Genomic DNA, 14,611 nt, shown 5'->3' on the forward strand with positions numbered 1-14,611 from the left:
GTATACATGTCCAAACTTTTTAGAATATATACTACACATAAAATGAGAAAAAGAAAATCAATTCTTATCCTTTTTTTTTGTCGTGAGCTTGGAAAAATCATGATCGCTATCCCTGCCTCGCGGTGGTTCTCACTTTTCAATGTGACCCTCTCTCTCTGTGCCTCGCGGTGGTTCTCGGGTGGCCATGATCCACCGTCGTATATGGCCTCGTGTTGCAATTTACCGACGTTAATACCCCCTCTCTCTCTACGTTTCTTCTCTGAGCTCTTTCTGTGGAAAAATCGTAGTAGTACGAAAATCAATCGCTCTCTCTCTCTCTTTTACTCTCTCATAAAAATAAACCTTGACTCTCTAATTACATGGTTGCTGTCAAGTTAAATGGAGCCCTTTACAGGGTGTTCAATCCAAGGACCCGTTCAATCACGTGTGAAGGTTGTACCTTCTGTAAACATATATCGATTTCTCGTAAACGCGTCTTCACCTTCAGTAGTTGTGTCCGACTGAATAAGTGCATGAGAGCCCCTAGCCTGTGATTGAGAATTCCAGCGAATATGTGTAAGCCGGCCATAGCCGGTGTCGCTGTACTCATGTGGTGCACTGTGATTATAGTCGGTAGTGTTAGTGCAGCCAGCGTAATAGGCTGCCCCAAGGCAGAATCCACTCCGAGAATTGTCCGCAGCAAAGAAGAGGCAGATCTGAAGGTGGTCGTGCCAAATATTACCTCTCTGCGGCAATTCGTAGACTGTTCAGATCCGGCGAATGTGAGCGGCTTCTCCATAGATGTGTTTGAGAAGGCTCTATCAATTCTCATTCCTCGTAATCTCTCCAATATGAGCATAAGCTACACGTGCTTCAATTTCACTTCCAATGGGACGGGGCCAACATACGACGACATGATAGATGCTGTTTCGATTGGGGTAAAGACACGTTGTGTGAAGCCCTAATTGTTATGTATTAACTGTAATCTCTTCAACTTTGATGAGAATTAACTGTAATCTCTTCAACTTTGATGAGAATTCTTGGCTTTTGGTGATGGGGGTTGATATGCAGACTTATGATGCTGTGGTGGGGGATGTGACCATAGGAGCGCAGCGCCTGTCTAAAGTAGACTTTACGCAGCAGTACATGGAGTCCGGGATTGTTATACTTACGAAAATCAACCGGCAACAAGTGTCTCCGTGGATATTGTTCGGGTGGCCCTTCACCGCTCGCATGTGGTTTACCGTCTTGGCAGCCTTTGGCTTCACGGGGCTCGTGCTTTGCTTGCTAGAGCACAACACCCATCCCGACTTCACACAAGGCCCCCTCGCACGCCGAATCGACAAAATCTTCTGGTTCGTACTCTACCGCTACTAGATAACGTAATTAATCTTTTAAGAAGGTGGTAATTTTACCAGAATTATACCCTTCGTCTTCTTCTTTTTGATCCTGTTCGGTTCCAGAGCTCAGGATTCTTAGCAGCCCAAAGGTTACCCGTATGCATTTAGAAAATTACTAACGTAGAGGCTTACAGCTCTAATCGAGAATCGAGATGGTAATTAAATCTAAAACAAGCATTTTCTTCGCACTCTGATCAATCAGGTGTTATCCCTGTAGATAAGGCGTGGTGTGAATATTAGTGTGAATGTTAGCATGATGGTAAGAAGTTAGCTAGTATATGGGCTAGTCATGGAGTCGTGGTGAAAAAAAGGGTGTATGATTATCTACTTTAGTTAAGAGGCTTTAAAAACAATGATGCATGGGTCTCTATTGTACTCATGATTTTCTATCTTGAGTTTTTTTTTTATGTCTATGTTGGATTTATATCCTATTTTGAGGATTTTGAGCACCATTATTAGACTATAGTCCAATATCCAAATTAAACATTTCGTAGCATATGAATCATTAGTGAATGAGTTATTGTGCAAAAGAATTATAGAAGGGAGTTAGAAATCATTTTGGTGAGGAGTGATTCGCAAGAAAAAGGATTTACATTAGCCATTAGAGCGTAGAAATCATTTTGGTGGGGAGTGATTCGCAGGAAAAAGGATTCACATTAGCCATTATAGCATGAGTGTGTGCTCTTTTCCTTATTTGGTTTTGAATCATTGCCATGTGGTGTGCCATTTGACTATTGCTCTACTGACTGCTATAGATGATTGTTATAGATATGGACTGGTTGTATCTTCAACTTCTTTGTAAAAGAGATGCTATAACCATCAAATTTCTAGTGTTTTAAACTTTTATTTTTATGTATAAATAATACACATCCTTTTCTCCTAGGACTAGCTTTTCTTATTAGTGACGGCAAGTGTTGGTGAACCGTAATTCTCCCAATGTCTTTCTTGCATCACCATCCCGGATAGCTATAGATGTTTTGGTTTCTAATCTCAATGGCAAGGTAGTGTTGAGCTGTTCACCCTCAAAATACTTGCCGAGCTTGTTTATAAGAACATTCTCATAGACCTTCCTAGATTCTCTATCTCACTACTATGGATTCTGTGTCACATTTGAAACAAATTTGGCATCTGTCCATTCTCTCATGTCTAGCCAAAGACCAAGGCCTCTTGCTAGGAATTTTCCCAAGGTGGGTGTGATTTGGGCAGAGATAGCAATGCTCGTCCTTATCGTATCTTTTTGTCTTTTAGGATGGCCAATGACATGTGCTCTGATTGAATCTTGGATAATGTGAGTTATCCTATTGCCACTCAAACACCAACTTGACAAAGTAGAGAGATTTTTGGCAGCTTCTAGTGACATGTAGTAGGGGCTCTCCCTTTTGAGGTGTTCTTCTCCATAAGTGTTACAATCTAAGGGTTTCCTAGGGGCTATAGAATTCATCTCTTGAGCCCTATAGCTCATTGGTTGCCCATGGTCATAAGCTCTAGCATGTTTCAACTTGTAAATGGGAACCAAAGTGTTGTCATGCATCCTCACAAATTCTACATCAGCTTCTAGAAATGGCACATAATAGGAATCAAATTTGGATGGTGTTTATCAAGGCTCCGGTTTTGGCAAAAAAATGTCAGTTGCATCTTGAATGAGAGGCCTGCAAGCTTCCATATGCCTTATGGGTGACACACTAGGAGCGATAGGATGACGTCCCAAAATGGGAGGAGGTGTATCAAGTAATTTAAGGACTCGTCTTGTAAGGTTCCTCCCTTCTAAAATAGAAGAAACACTTAAGATAGTCCACTAAGTCTTAACTTGGAGAAAATTTCCTATTTATCGACACCTTGACCATATAGAGATTCAAGGATACGATTCATAGGTAAGACCTAGTCCAATCCCACAGGGGAAGCGTGATCTTCTAAAAGTCAAATCACCCATAGGGTAATATATCATAAATTGGGCAACCACTAGACTTGATTTCTAGAGACAACGCTTTTTTCCTCATCCATGCAAGGCACAGCCGCTGATCTAGTCTTCTAGAATAGAGTTGTCCAAGAACCTAATTATCTAACATAGGGCTTTTACTTAATCTGTCGGAAAGCTATCCGACTAATCGGGTCCACCCGTCCGTAGGATGGTGCCATCGGGGCATTCCATCCTCCCACTTTCCACCCTACTCACGCGTCAATTTGTTTTCTAATTAATCCTACCACACTGTTTGACATAAATAAACATGTTTCTTAATTACGGCCCTTTTCACAAGGTTTGTTAAAACAGCCTTTTTACACAATACAATCATGCCAAAGACAAGATATATATATATAAAAGTTGATACATGAATCAGTTTCGTACAAGCCAAACAGGCTCTCTTATTGTTTTCCTTTATTCTGCCGATGATCTAGAATTTGGCCTTCCAGTCTCTACATGCTGGGCAAAACCCTACGAGACCATACACCTCATCGTCGGCCACCACTGGCGAGGACTCAAGCTAGCTTGTCGTCCTCTCAGGCTCCATCGCTTGATCCTCCCGCCCCTCAGAGGGATGTGTGCACACTAGAGTGGGCTTATTTACCGCACTAGCCTGGGCCCTCAGAACTAGGCAGCCTCATAATCTCTTGCCTCAATCGGCGATCCTTATTCTCCCAATGGTATGAGGGATACCTTGGGCCATTCCCGGGCTTTGCTAACAACGCCGCCCGGCTACACAAGCACGGAACGGAGTTAGCGTTGAAGCCAAAAAAATCTTGAATTCTAAAGATAACAACTTCAATGCAATTTATTAAATATAGCATTCACAATTCGTGAAGATAACAATTTCAATGCAATTTATCAAATACAGCATCACATAATTCGTAACTTCATATAATTTTTATGTCGTCATTTTAAAAGGAAAAGAGACCATTCATTAACACTAATTTAAGGAAAATCTCTTCTTTTAAAAATTAACCAAGCTAACCTGGCCACCATTTCCTTGAGGAGCTTGAAAAGGGAGGGCTGGAGCCGCATTGGGAGCATCTTCCCTAATCTCGTTATTGCGCGCTCCTCTTGAAGCAATATTTTGACGTCTCCGAGAAGAGGCCATCTTAGGCGTCGCCTTGTAGAGCTCGCTGCTGCGATCGAAACGCTTCAGTCGGCGGATTTGAATTCTGAGTTCATTTGCTCACCGTACGAGCAAAAGAGTATGACGCACGGACCCTTTCTTAAGGCAAAAAACCCTTATTAAAGTCTACGCAAATGGGGGGGGATTGTGAGATGTCCTTAAGGGCAAAAACATGGAGGAGGGCTGAGAGGGCTACTGTAAGTCTATTCACACGGGGGGGGAGAAGAGTTAAGGACATTGTGAGATGTTCTTAAGGCAAAAAACCCTTATTAAAGTCTACGCAAATGGGGGGGGATTGTGAGATGTCCTTAAGGGCAAAAACATGGAGGAGGGCTGAGAGGGCTACTGTAAGTCTATTCACACGGGGGGGGAGAAGAGTTAAGGACACTGCCTCCTAGCAAGAGGGGAATGGAGGAAATCTGAAAAGAGGCAAATGAGGGGGTGTGAGAGAGGCGGCTGCAAGGGGCGGTACAACAGGGCATACGCCACACAGAACTGCGTGAGCACCCCGGGGGTTTATATAGTTGAGGGGAGAGGGTACGGGCGCTGCGCAAAGCAAGGATGAAAGGACGGTGTACCGTCAAAGGCTATGGATCAGTGGTCTGCATGCTTCTAGGGGAAAGGTACGGTGTCAGTTCAGGAAAAGGAGTGGTACGCATGTACCTTATCTGGTCTGGGGCAGCATGGGTGTCCACGTAGGGGTACGTGTGGACCATACAGTGGGCGGCCGTCCTTTGGTTCTTGGGCGGCTATCGTACGGGCACCCTAGTAAGTGTGTACGATCCAAATTTTGGGGCGGGATACCCAAATTTGGGGCACCCACCCACCTCGATTTTTTTTTAAATCCAGGAGGTTCTCTTGGTCGTTAGGGTTCAGACCGTTCGTCAATCGGACGCCCGATCGTGCATTTATTAAGGTTTAAAGGTCGTCGTTTTTTAACTCGTTTTTAAACTAAAATGACTGAAATTTGCGTATAGGCTTGATCTGGTGTCCGTTTTGGATGCTGTAAAATCTTATATTAGGGTAAAATCACGCGCAGATTCCAAATTTGGGCTCAGAATTTAAAGATTCTAAGTAGAAATGACTCAAATAATAAAATCATTGATTTTTATACCATAAAAACTCATAATTACATAGACATTTCTTTATTAGTGAAGATGGGTATGTTACATCCTTCCCCCCTTAAAGAAATCGAGATGTCCTCATCTCGTCATGAATTGGGGATAATCCTTTAAGAGTGTGGCTTCATCTTCCCAAGTTGCATCCTCTTCAGGGTAATCTTTCCACTGTACTAGATGTTCTACAAGAGTTCTATTTCGGAGTTGCCTTTCCCTAGAATCTATGATGCTACTGGGCTGTAATTCAAGGACTCCTTGAGTAGGGATTACAACTTGTTCATCAATCATCAAGAATATGATCGAGACTGGGGATATATGGTTTTAACAAACTTACATGAAATACATTATGGACTTTGATATGGGCTGGGAGTTGGAGTTTATAGGCACTTTTACCTAGACACTTGATAACTGTATAAGGACCAAAATACCTAGGGCTGAGCTTCTTATATTTCCCAAGTGATAGAGAACTTCGTTTGGGTCGCACTTGTAGAAGAACTCTGTCTCCTTCCTTGAAGATCCTTTCAGACCTCTTGTTGTCAGCATAATTCTTTTGTCGATCTTGGGCAGCTTTAATATCCTTTTGGATTGCCTTGGTTTGTTCCTCCATTTCTTCGAGCATTTTCCTGGATGCCTCAACTCTTATGGTTGGATCAGAGAAATTTAGAGGAGACAGGCATTCTTGTCCATAGAGTGCCTTGAATGGTGACATTCCTAAGACGCATTGTAGGCAAATTCTACCAGAGGAAGGTATTGAATCCACCTTCTTGGTTCCCGTCCACAGTATGCTCTGAGAATGTCTTCAATTACTTGATCGACTCTCTCAGTCTGGCCATCGGTCTCTCTGGATGATAAGCTGTGCTAAAGCAAAGTTGAGTTCCCAGGGCTTGAAATAAGGACTGCTAGAATTTTGAAGTGAAGTCAGAATCTTGGTCACTTACTATCCTTTTTGGGAGACCATGAAGTTTGAGGACTTCCTTGATGAATACTCGAGCAACATCAGAAGCTTTGAAGGTCTTCTTCGCTGGTATAAGGTGAGCTACTTTGGTAAGTAAGTCCACTACTACCAGAATGGAGTCATATCCTCCTTGAACAGTGGGGAGACTTGTGACAAAATCCATACTAATGCACTCCCACTTCATTTGGGGAATATCTAAGGATTGAAGTTTTCCAGGCATCTTGACTCTTTCAGCTTTGATCCTTTGGCATGAGAGACATTGCTTCAAGTACCGAAGGACATCATTTTTCAAGCCTGCCCAATGAAAGCTCCTTCTTACTGCATTTAATGTTTTTGCATAGCCTGGGTGTCCTGCAGAGCAGGGCTATCATGAGCTTCATGGAGGATTAGTTTCTTTAAAGCAGGATCCTTAGGGATACATAGCCTGTGATTGAAGTAGAGGCTTCCTTCGTGAGTGGAGTATCCCTTGATTAGATTCTTTTCTTTCTCTGAATTTTTCCCTTCTTCTACTAACTTCATCATTCTCTGATAATCTGGATCATGAGATGAGACTTCTTCCACCTTGACCAGAATGGGATTATTTGGCATTGAAATAGCACTCAAGAAAGATTTGCGGCGGCGGCTAAGTGCATCTGCTACCACATTATCTTTTCCAGGGCGGAATTTGATGTCGAAATCATATTCTTGTAGAATTTCAATCCATCTCCTTTGCCGCATGTTGAGGTTAGGCTGGGTGAACCACTTTAGACTTTTGTGATCAGTTACAAGTTGGAATTTGTCCCCCAAGAGATAATGTCTCCATAATTTGAGGCAATGAACAATTGTCAAGAGCTCCAAATCATGGGTGGCATAATTTGCCTCATATTGCTTCAGCTTGCGGGAAGTATAAGCAACTGGTCTTCCTTCTTGGCCTGAGAGACCACCAAGTGCTAGACTACTAGCATCAGTAACTACTTCAAATTCCTTAGCAAAATCAGGAAGTTTCAGGACTGGGGCAGAGTGGATTGGCAGCAGCCACACTATTTTGCAATCCCTCTTAAGAAGATCTGTCACACAGGTGCAGCTACCAAGGCATAATCTTTGATAAAAATCCTATACCATCCCGTGATTCCCAAAAACCCACGAACTTCACGAATTGATTTAGGAGGTGTCCATTCTAGACTATCCTTGACCTTGGCGGGGTCTACTGAGATGCCATCTTTGGAGACGATGAATCCAAGATACTCAATTTGATGAGTAAAGAAGGTACATTTGCTTTTCTTGGCATAGAGTTTGTGTCTGCGCAGCAATTGCAGAACTCTACGCACATGCTCCTCATCCTCTTCCATTGATTTGGAGTAGATTAAGATGTCATCAAAGAAAACAAGCACAAATTCATCCAAGTAAGGACGGAATATATCTTGCATTAGGCGGTTGAAGGTTGCAGGAGCATTGGTTAACCTGAATGACATTACAGTAAATTCATAGTGGCCATAAAGGGTATTGAAGGCTGTTTTGGGTATATCTGCTTCCTTGACTTTGATCTGATAGTAACCAGACCTCAAATCTATTTTTGAGAGGACTTTGGCCCCTTGAAGCCTGTCAAGAAGTTCGTCGATGCAAGGGATAGGATACTTATTCTTGATAGTGACTTGATTTAGCCCTCGATAATCTATGCAAAGGCGGAGAGTCCCGTCCTTCTTTTTTTGGAAAAGAACAGGTGCTCCCCAAGGAGAGCTACTGGGGCGTACAAATCCTTGTTCAATAAGTTGGGAAAGTTGCTCCTTAAGTTCAATGGCTTCAGGAAGGGACATTTTATAGGGAGTTTTTGAGACAGTTTAAGCTCCAGGGATCACCTCGATTTCATGATCGACTTCTCGAGGAGGCGGTAACCCTCTAAGCTCGTCAGGGAAGATGTCAGAGAATTCTTGGAGCCAAGAGGGTTCTGTCTCCATACTAGGTTCAATGACTTTGTTGAGTTTGACTAAGAAAACTTGCTGACCCTTACGTGTTCCCTTGAGAAGATGTTTTGCCTTGACTACCCTAGATTTAGGTTTTCTTGTGATCCCCTGAACAGATATTACTTGGCCATGCTCATTTTCAAAAGTGATACTCCCCTGGTTACAATGAATGCTAGCTTTGTTTGCAATTAACCAATCCATCCCAAGGATTCCATCATAAATTCTTAATGGCAAGACTCTAAAGTGACCATGAGTTTGCTCATTACCCAGCTCAAAATCAAGGTTTCCTATAGAGTGGCGAGATACTACTTCTTTCCCAGTGGCTAACTCTACAATCATTCTTCTAGCTGTTTTTTGACCCAAGTTTAATTTTTGCAAACACCTAGGAGAAAGGAATGAATGGGTACTGCCACAATCAATCAAAAGCTGAAATGGCTTACCGTGATGAGTGGCGGGGGTTTGGATTACACCAAATTGTTTATTTGGACCTTGGTGTTCAACTGCCGCATGGACGGTGGCGCGCTCTTCTTCAGCCGTTTCCAAGGTCGGTTCTTCACTTATAACACAGACAGTCCTAGCAACTGCTCCTCCGCGGCCTCTGCCACGGCCACTGCCTCTTGCACCTTGGTGGATAGGGGTTCCACGGCCTTGATTTCCTCTGCTACCTTGGGGAAATGATGTTGCCATCTTGGGACAGTTGGCTCTAAAGTGTCCCGGCTCATTGCACTCAAAACACAGAGGGCCTTCTCTGGAAGAAGCAGCATACGAGCGGGGGACAAAAGAGTTGCCTTGTCGCCCTCTGTTGTAGCAGGGGAAATTCTGTTGGGGTTTTTTATAAGGTTGATCTTTAAGATTTGCCTCAGGGTAAGATCTCTTTTGATTCTTCGGTTTGTTAGCCTTCATTTCTTTCACAAGGGGCTTTGCTCATATGAGAGCATCTTGTAATGTGCTTGGCCTCATTGCTTCAAGGTGGGAATCTAAGGGTTCATTTAGCCCTTGGCAGAAACGAGCCACTTGCTGGAAAGTAGTCATAGCTGGCGCATACTTCCGAAGGGTGATAAATTTGGAATAGTAGTCCTCAAGAGTTAAGTTGCACTGCCTAAGACTAAAAGACTCATTCATCTTTATGGATTCATGGGATGGGGGAAGATATCTTTCCTTCACTGCCTGCTTGATGTCTTCCCACGTTTAAGAATGCTCGGTGACTTCCTTGTCACGGCACCATTGTTTCCACCAGAGTTTAGCATCTCCGACGAGGTGAAACCGTGCGAGCATAGACTGATTTGCTACTCCAGTACCGGCAGCAGAGAAATAATCGTCCATCACCTCAATCCAGACTTCGCATCCTTCTCAACCTTTGAACCTTCTCCTTTAAAGGAGGGAGGTTGCATTTGCTTGAGCAGGAGCTTCTTCTCCTGGGTATTGGTGTAAAGTCCATTGGGAAGTGGAGGGTGGTCGTCCTGGCCATCATTGTAAAAACAATTTTAAGATTACAAGATTCATATTTACACAACGCTTATTTTTGGAGAGTAAAACATTGAAATTATTTTATTTCCAAATATTTACAAGGACAAGCTTTATTACAAAGATCTGAGACTAATATAATTAGTCTTATTTGACATCAAGGGAAATTCCTAGGCTTGACTATGACATAAGGGTAGAGCGGTCCACATAGGTGAAATATGGGGGTCCCGCTGTAGTTTCTAAGACTCTAAAAACTGATGGTAAGGGTGGTAGACTTTGGATTGGGGTAGATCCCAACACAGCTACTCTATCAGAGCAGGTAAGATCTGCATCACTTGGTTATAAACCCAACGATCTTGAGGTATGCGAACCCCATCTATAGTCACCGAGGTGTCGGCCCTGGGGGTACCGACGAACCAAAATAAACGGATCATCTTCAACTTCTCAATCCAACGAATCCGCTTTAGGTCGGTGGTAAGGTTCCCAATTTGATCTGCTCGGATGAAGAAGTATCTCGGCCCACGACTCTAGAAATCTCTATCCCATCCTCTTTGAATATGAGAGAAATGGGGGAGGGACATCTTCTCTAGTATCTGCACCATGGTGTCGCGGAACTTGAAATTCGAGGAGTGACTAGCAGTCTCGAAGATGCATTGGAAAACTAGAAACTTGGAGTAGGCATCTTCCTCTTCCTACAATCATTCAAATATCAATTCAACTTATTTGTTTTAGTAGGATGTTTTTACTAATTAGCATTATGTTAGGTAAAACATTCATTGCAAAACAATCCTTAAATGACAATTCCTAGGAGCTAAGATCGGCCCTGATACCAATTGTAAGGTTCCTCCCTTCTAAAATAGGAGAAACACTTAAGATAGTCCACTAAGTCTTAACTTGGAGAAAATTTCCTATTTATCGACACCTTGACCATATAGAGATTCAAGGATATGATTCATAGGTAAGACCTAGTCCTATCCCACAGGGGTAGACTTGATTTCTAGAGACAACATTTTTTTCCTCATCCATGCAAGGCACAGCCCGCTGATCTAGTCTTCTAGAATAGAGTTGCCCAAGAACCTAATTATCTAGCGTAGGGCTTTCACTTAATCTATCGGAAAGCTACCCGACTAATCGGGTCCACCCGCCGTCCGTAGGATGGTGCCATCGGGGCATTCCATCCTCCCACTTTCCACCCTACTCACGCGTCAATTTGTTTTCTAATTAATCCTACCACACTGTTTGACATAAATAAACATGTTCCTTAATTACGGCCCTTTTCACAAGGTTTGTTAAAATAGCCTTTTTACACAATATAATTATGCCAAAGACAAGATATATATATATAAAAGTTGATACATGAATCAGTTTTGTACAAGCCAATCTGGCTCTCTTATTCTTTTCCTCTACATGCTGGGCAAAATCCTACGGGACCATACACCTCATCGTTGGCCGTTGGTGAGGACTCAAGCCGGCCTGTCGCCCTCTCAGGCTCCATCGCTTGATCCTCCCGCCCCTCAGAGGGATGTCTGCACACTAGGGTGGGCTTATTTACCGCACTAGCTTGGGCCCTTACAACTAGGCAGTCTCATAATCTCTCGCCTCAATCGACGATCCTTATTCTCCCAATTGTATGAGGGATACCTTGGGCCATTCTCGGGCTTTGCTAACGACGCCACCCGGCTACACAAGCACGGAACGGAGTTAGCGTTGAAGCCAAAAAAATCTTGAATTCTAAAGATAACAACTTCAATGCAATTTATTAAATATAACATTCACAATTCGTGAAGATAACAATTTCAACACAATTTATCGAATACAGCATCACATAATTCGTAACTTCATATAATTTTTATGTCGTCATTTTAAAAGGAAAAGACACCATTCATTAACACTATAATTTAAGGGAAATCTCTTCTTTTAAAAATTAACCAAGCTAACCTGGCCACCATTTTCTTGAGGAGCTTGAAAACGGAGGGCTGGAGCTACATTGGGAGCATCTTCCCTAATCTCGTTATTGCGCGCTCCTCTTGAGGCAATATTTTGACGTCTCCGAGAAGAGGCCATCTTAGGCATCGCCTTGTAGAGCTCGCTGCTGCGATCGAAACGCTTCAGTTGGATCTGAATTCTGAGTTCGTTTGCTCACCGTATGAGCAAAAGAGTATGACGCACGCAAAAAACCCTTATTAAAGTCTACGCAAATAGGGGGGGATTGTGAGATGTCCTTAAGGGCAAAAACGTGGAGGAGGGCTGAGAGGGCTGTTGTAAGTCTATTCACACGGGGGGGAGAAGAGTTAAGGACACTGCCTCCTAGCAAGAGGGGCATGGAGGAAAATTGACCTATCTGAAAAGAGGCAAATGAGGGGGTGTGAGAGAGGCGGCTGCAAGGGGCGGCTGTACGACAGCAAGTACGTTGTGTAGGGACAGACGTCGGTACGGACGACGGTACAACAGGGCATACGCCACACAGAACTGCGTGCTGCCTGTGGAGCACCCCAGGGGTTTATATAGTTGAGGGGAGAGGGTACGGGCGCTGCGCAAAGCAAGGATGAAAGGACGGTGTACCGTCAAAGGCTATGGATCAGTGGCCTGCATGCTTCTAGGGGAAAGGTACGGTGTCAGTTTGTTATAGGGAAAGGAGTGGTACGCATGTACCTTATCTGGTCTGGGACAGCATGGGTGTCCACGTAGGGGTACGTGTGGACCATACAGTGGGTGGCTGTCCTTTGGTTCTTGGGCGACCATCGTACGGGCATCCTAGTAAGTGTGTACGGCCCAAATTTTGGGGTGGGATACCCAAATTTGGGACATCCGCCTCGATTTGCGTGCCGGACCGCCCCAGGGGGCGATTTTTTTTTTGTCCGGGAGGTTCTCGTGGTCGTTGGGGTTCAGACCGTTCGTCAATCAGACGCCCGGTCGTGTATTTATTAAGGTTTAAAGGTCGTCGTTTTTTAACTAAAATGACTAAAATTTGCGTATAGGCTTGATCCGGTGTCCGTTTTGGATGCTGTAAAATCCTATATTAGGGTAAAATCGCACGCAGATTCCAAATTTGGGCTCAAAATTTGAAGATTCTAAGTAAAAATGACTCGAATAATAAAATCATTGATTTTTATACCATAAAAACTCATAATTACATGGATATTTCTTTATTAGAGGTTGGGTGATTGTTGGCAAGGAGGGAGCATGCATATCACGATTTGTTGGATTATATTGGCAATTTTGGGTATCAATGATTAGTATATCTTCTAAAATAGGCACACCACGACCTTGTCCATGCTCCCACAATTTGTTGAACTCTATCAGTAGGATTGGGTATCATGATTAGTATATCTTCTACAATATTCACACCATAATTCTACTATATGGGCAAATAATTATTTCCAGTGTGATTTCCTCGGCAATAAGGGCACCAAAGTTACAAGGGTAACGTGCACGATCCTCGATATTTCTCACGTAGCCATGTCATTGTTGACCCTAGCCTTATCTGAGCTCTGCTAAGAGAGGCTTTAGATGGAGCTTTTGATCTCCAAAACGTTTAGTGCCCAAACATATCGTCATTAAAATCAATGGCATCAGTACGCCACTCATTCATGGTTATTCGCCTCGTTGAAAATAAAGATAGTTGTGCAAATTTCGGTCTCATATAACCTCGAGAAGCAATGGCGTTAAACGAGGTTGGTTTGGTTTCTCGTCATCGAATGAGCAAGCAACCGCATCATGGGACCTCCTAAATAATCGTTATGTTTATGAAAGCCCTGATGGAGAAGCTCTGGAGAGGCAACGTGTACAACAACAGCAAAAGAAATGCTTTGGTCACCGTTCACGACACGCGGCTACATCAACAGTATGGGGATGCGCCCGATAACGATCTCCATCGCCAGGGCTTGGATCAAAGACTTGATGCCGTCCACCAGGATCAAGAAGAGCGATGTTTGTAATCGTGGACGTAGAGGAGAGTAGGGTCGTTGCATAATGAAATCACCATGCTCAGACGCATAAAATTTTGCATGTCCGCCATGAATAGCTTCGTGGCGGTGTTTGGGTTTGAGAACGAATGCTTGGTCATCCTGTTCTTCTTCGAGTTGGGGTTTCGCTTCTGTGACAGCATCCGGCAGGCCAACTTCTAGAACGTGGCATGCTTCAGATTTCTCGTTGGGTTGAAATTCCAGGCCCGTTTTGTTTTCCATGCGCCTGGTTTGCTCAGAGGATGCTACATACCTTGCATCTTGGCCTTCCTCTTCATGCAGGTTGACTTTTTGACTTTTTTTGGCTCCTTTGTTGGCTTCCTGGCAAGGCTCATCCGCATGTGCTTCTTGACAAGATTGAGGTTGGTTTGTGAGAGCGGCTTCTTGGCCGTCTTGTTTGTAGCCAGGTTGTTCTTCTTCTTGTTGAAATCGCTCAGAGGATGCACTGCTTGCACCTTGGCTTTCTATGATGGCGAGTTGGCCATTCGAGATTTGCTCATAGGGTGTTTTGACACCTTGGCTTCTGTTGTTGGGCTTAAAGGACGCAACTCCATCTTGGCCTTATTGTTTGCCTGTGTAGAACCCCTCGAGGAGAGAGAGGATGAGGTTGCTGTTGCTTCGTTAATTTGAGGCGCTGGCCTCCCATGATACTTTTGGGCAATTAAGCCACTAACTCGTAGATACCATATAGAAATCAT

The 14,611-nt window shown here is 43.5% G+C and overlaps 1 protein-coding gene across 3 annotated transcripts in view; it reads left to right on the forward strand.

Annotated features, from left to right (window-relative positions):
- The first annotated feature begins 464 nt into the window (after window positions 1-464).
- The window catches only part of LOC147619856 (glutamate receptor 3.4-like), a 37,554-nt gene continuing 23,407 nt past the window's right edge, over window positions 465-14,611 (forward strand). For 2 of the 3 annotated variants that reach the window (XM_086825708.1, XM_086825709.1), the window contains exons 1-2: window positions 465-917; window positions 1,051-1,334. In XM_086825708.1, coding sequence (XP_086681834.1) covers window positions 552-917; window positions 1,051-1,334 — 650 coding nt within the window. In that variant the 5' untranslated portion in view covers window positions 465-551. The remainder of the gene's footprint in view (window positions 918-1,050; window positions 1,335-14,611) is intronic. The other variant, XM_086825710.1, reaches the window with a different exon arrangement.

Source organism: Cibotium barometz, chromosome 32 (genome assembly GCF_041138505.1).
Source record: "Cibotium barometz isolate CiBa-2024 chromosome 32, ASM4113850v1, whole genome shotgun sequence".
Lineage (NCBI taxonomy): Eukaryota > Viridiplantae > Streptophyta > Polypodiopsida > Cyatheales > Cibotiaceae > Cibotium > Cibotium barometz.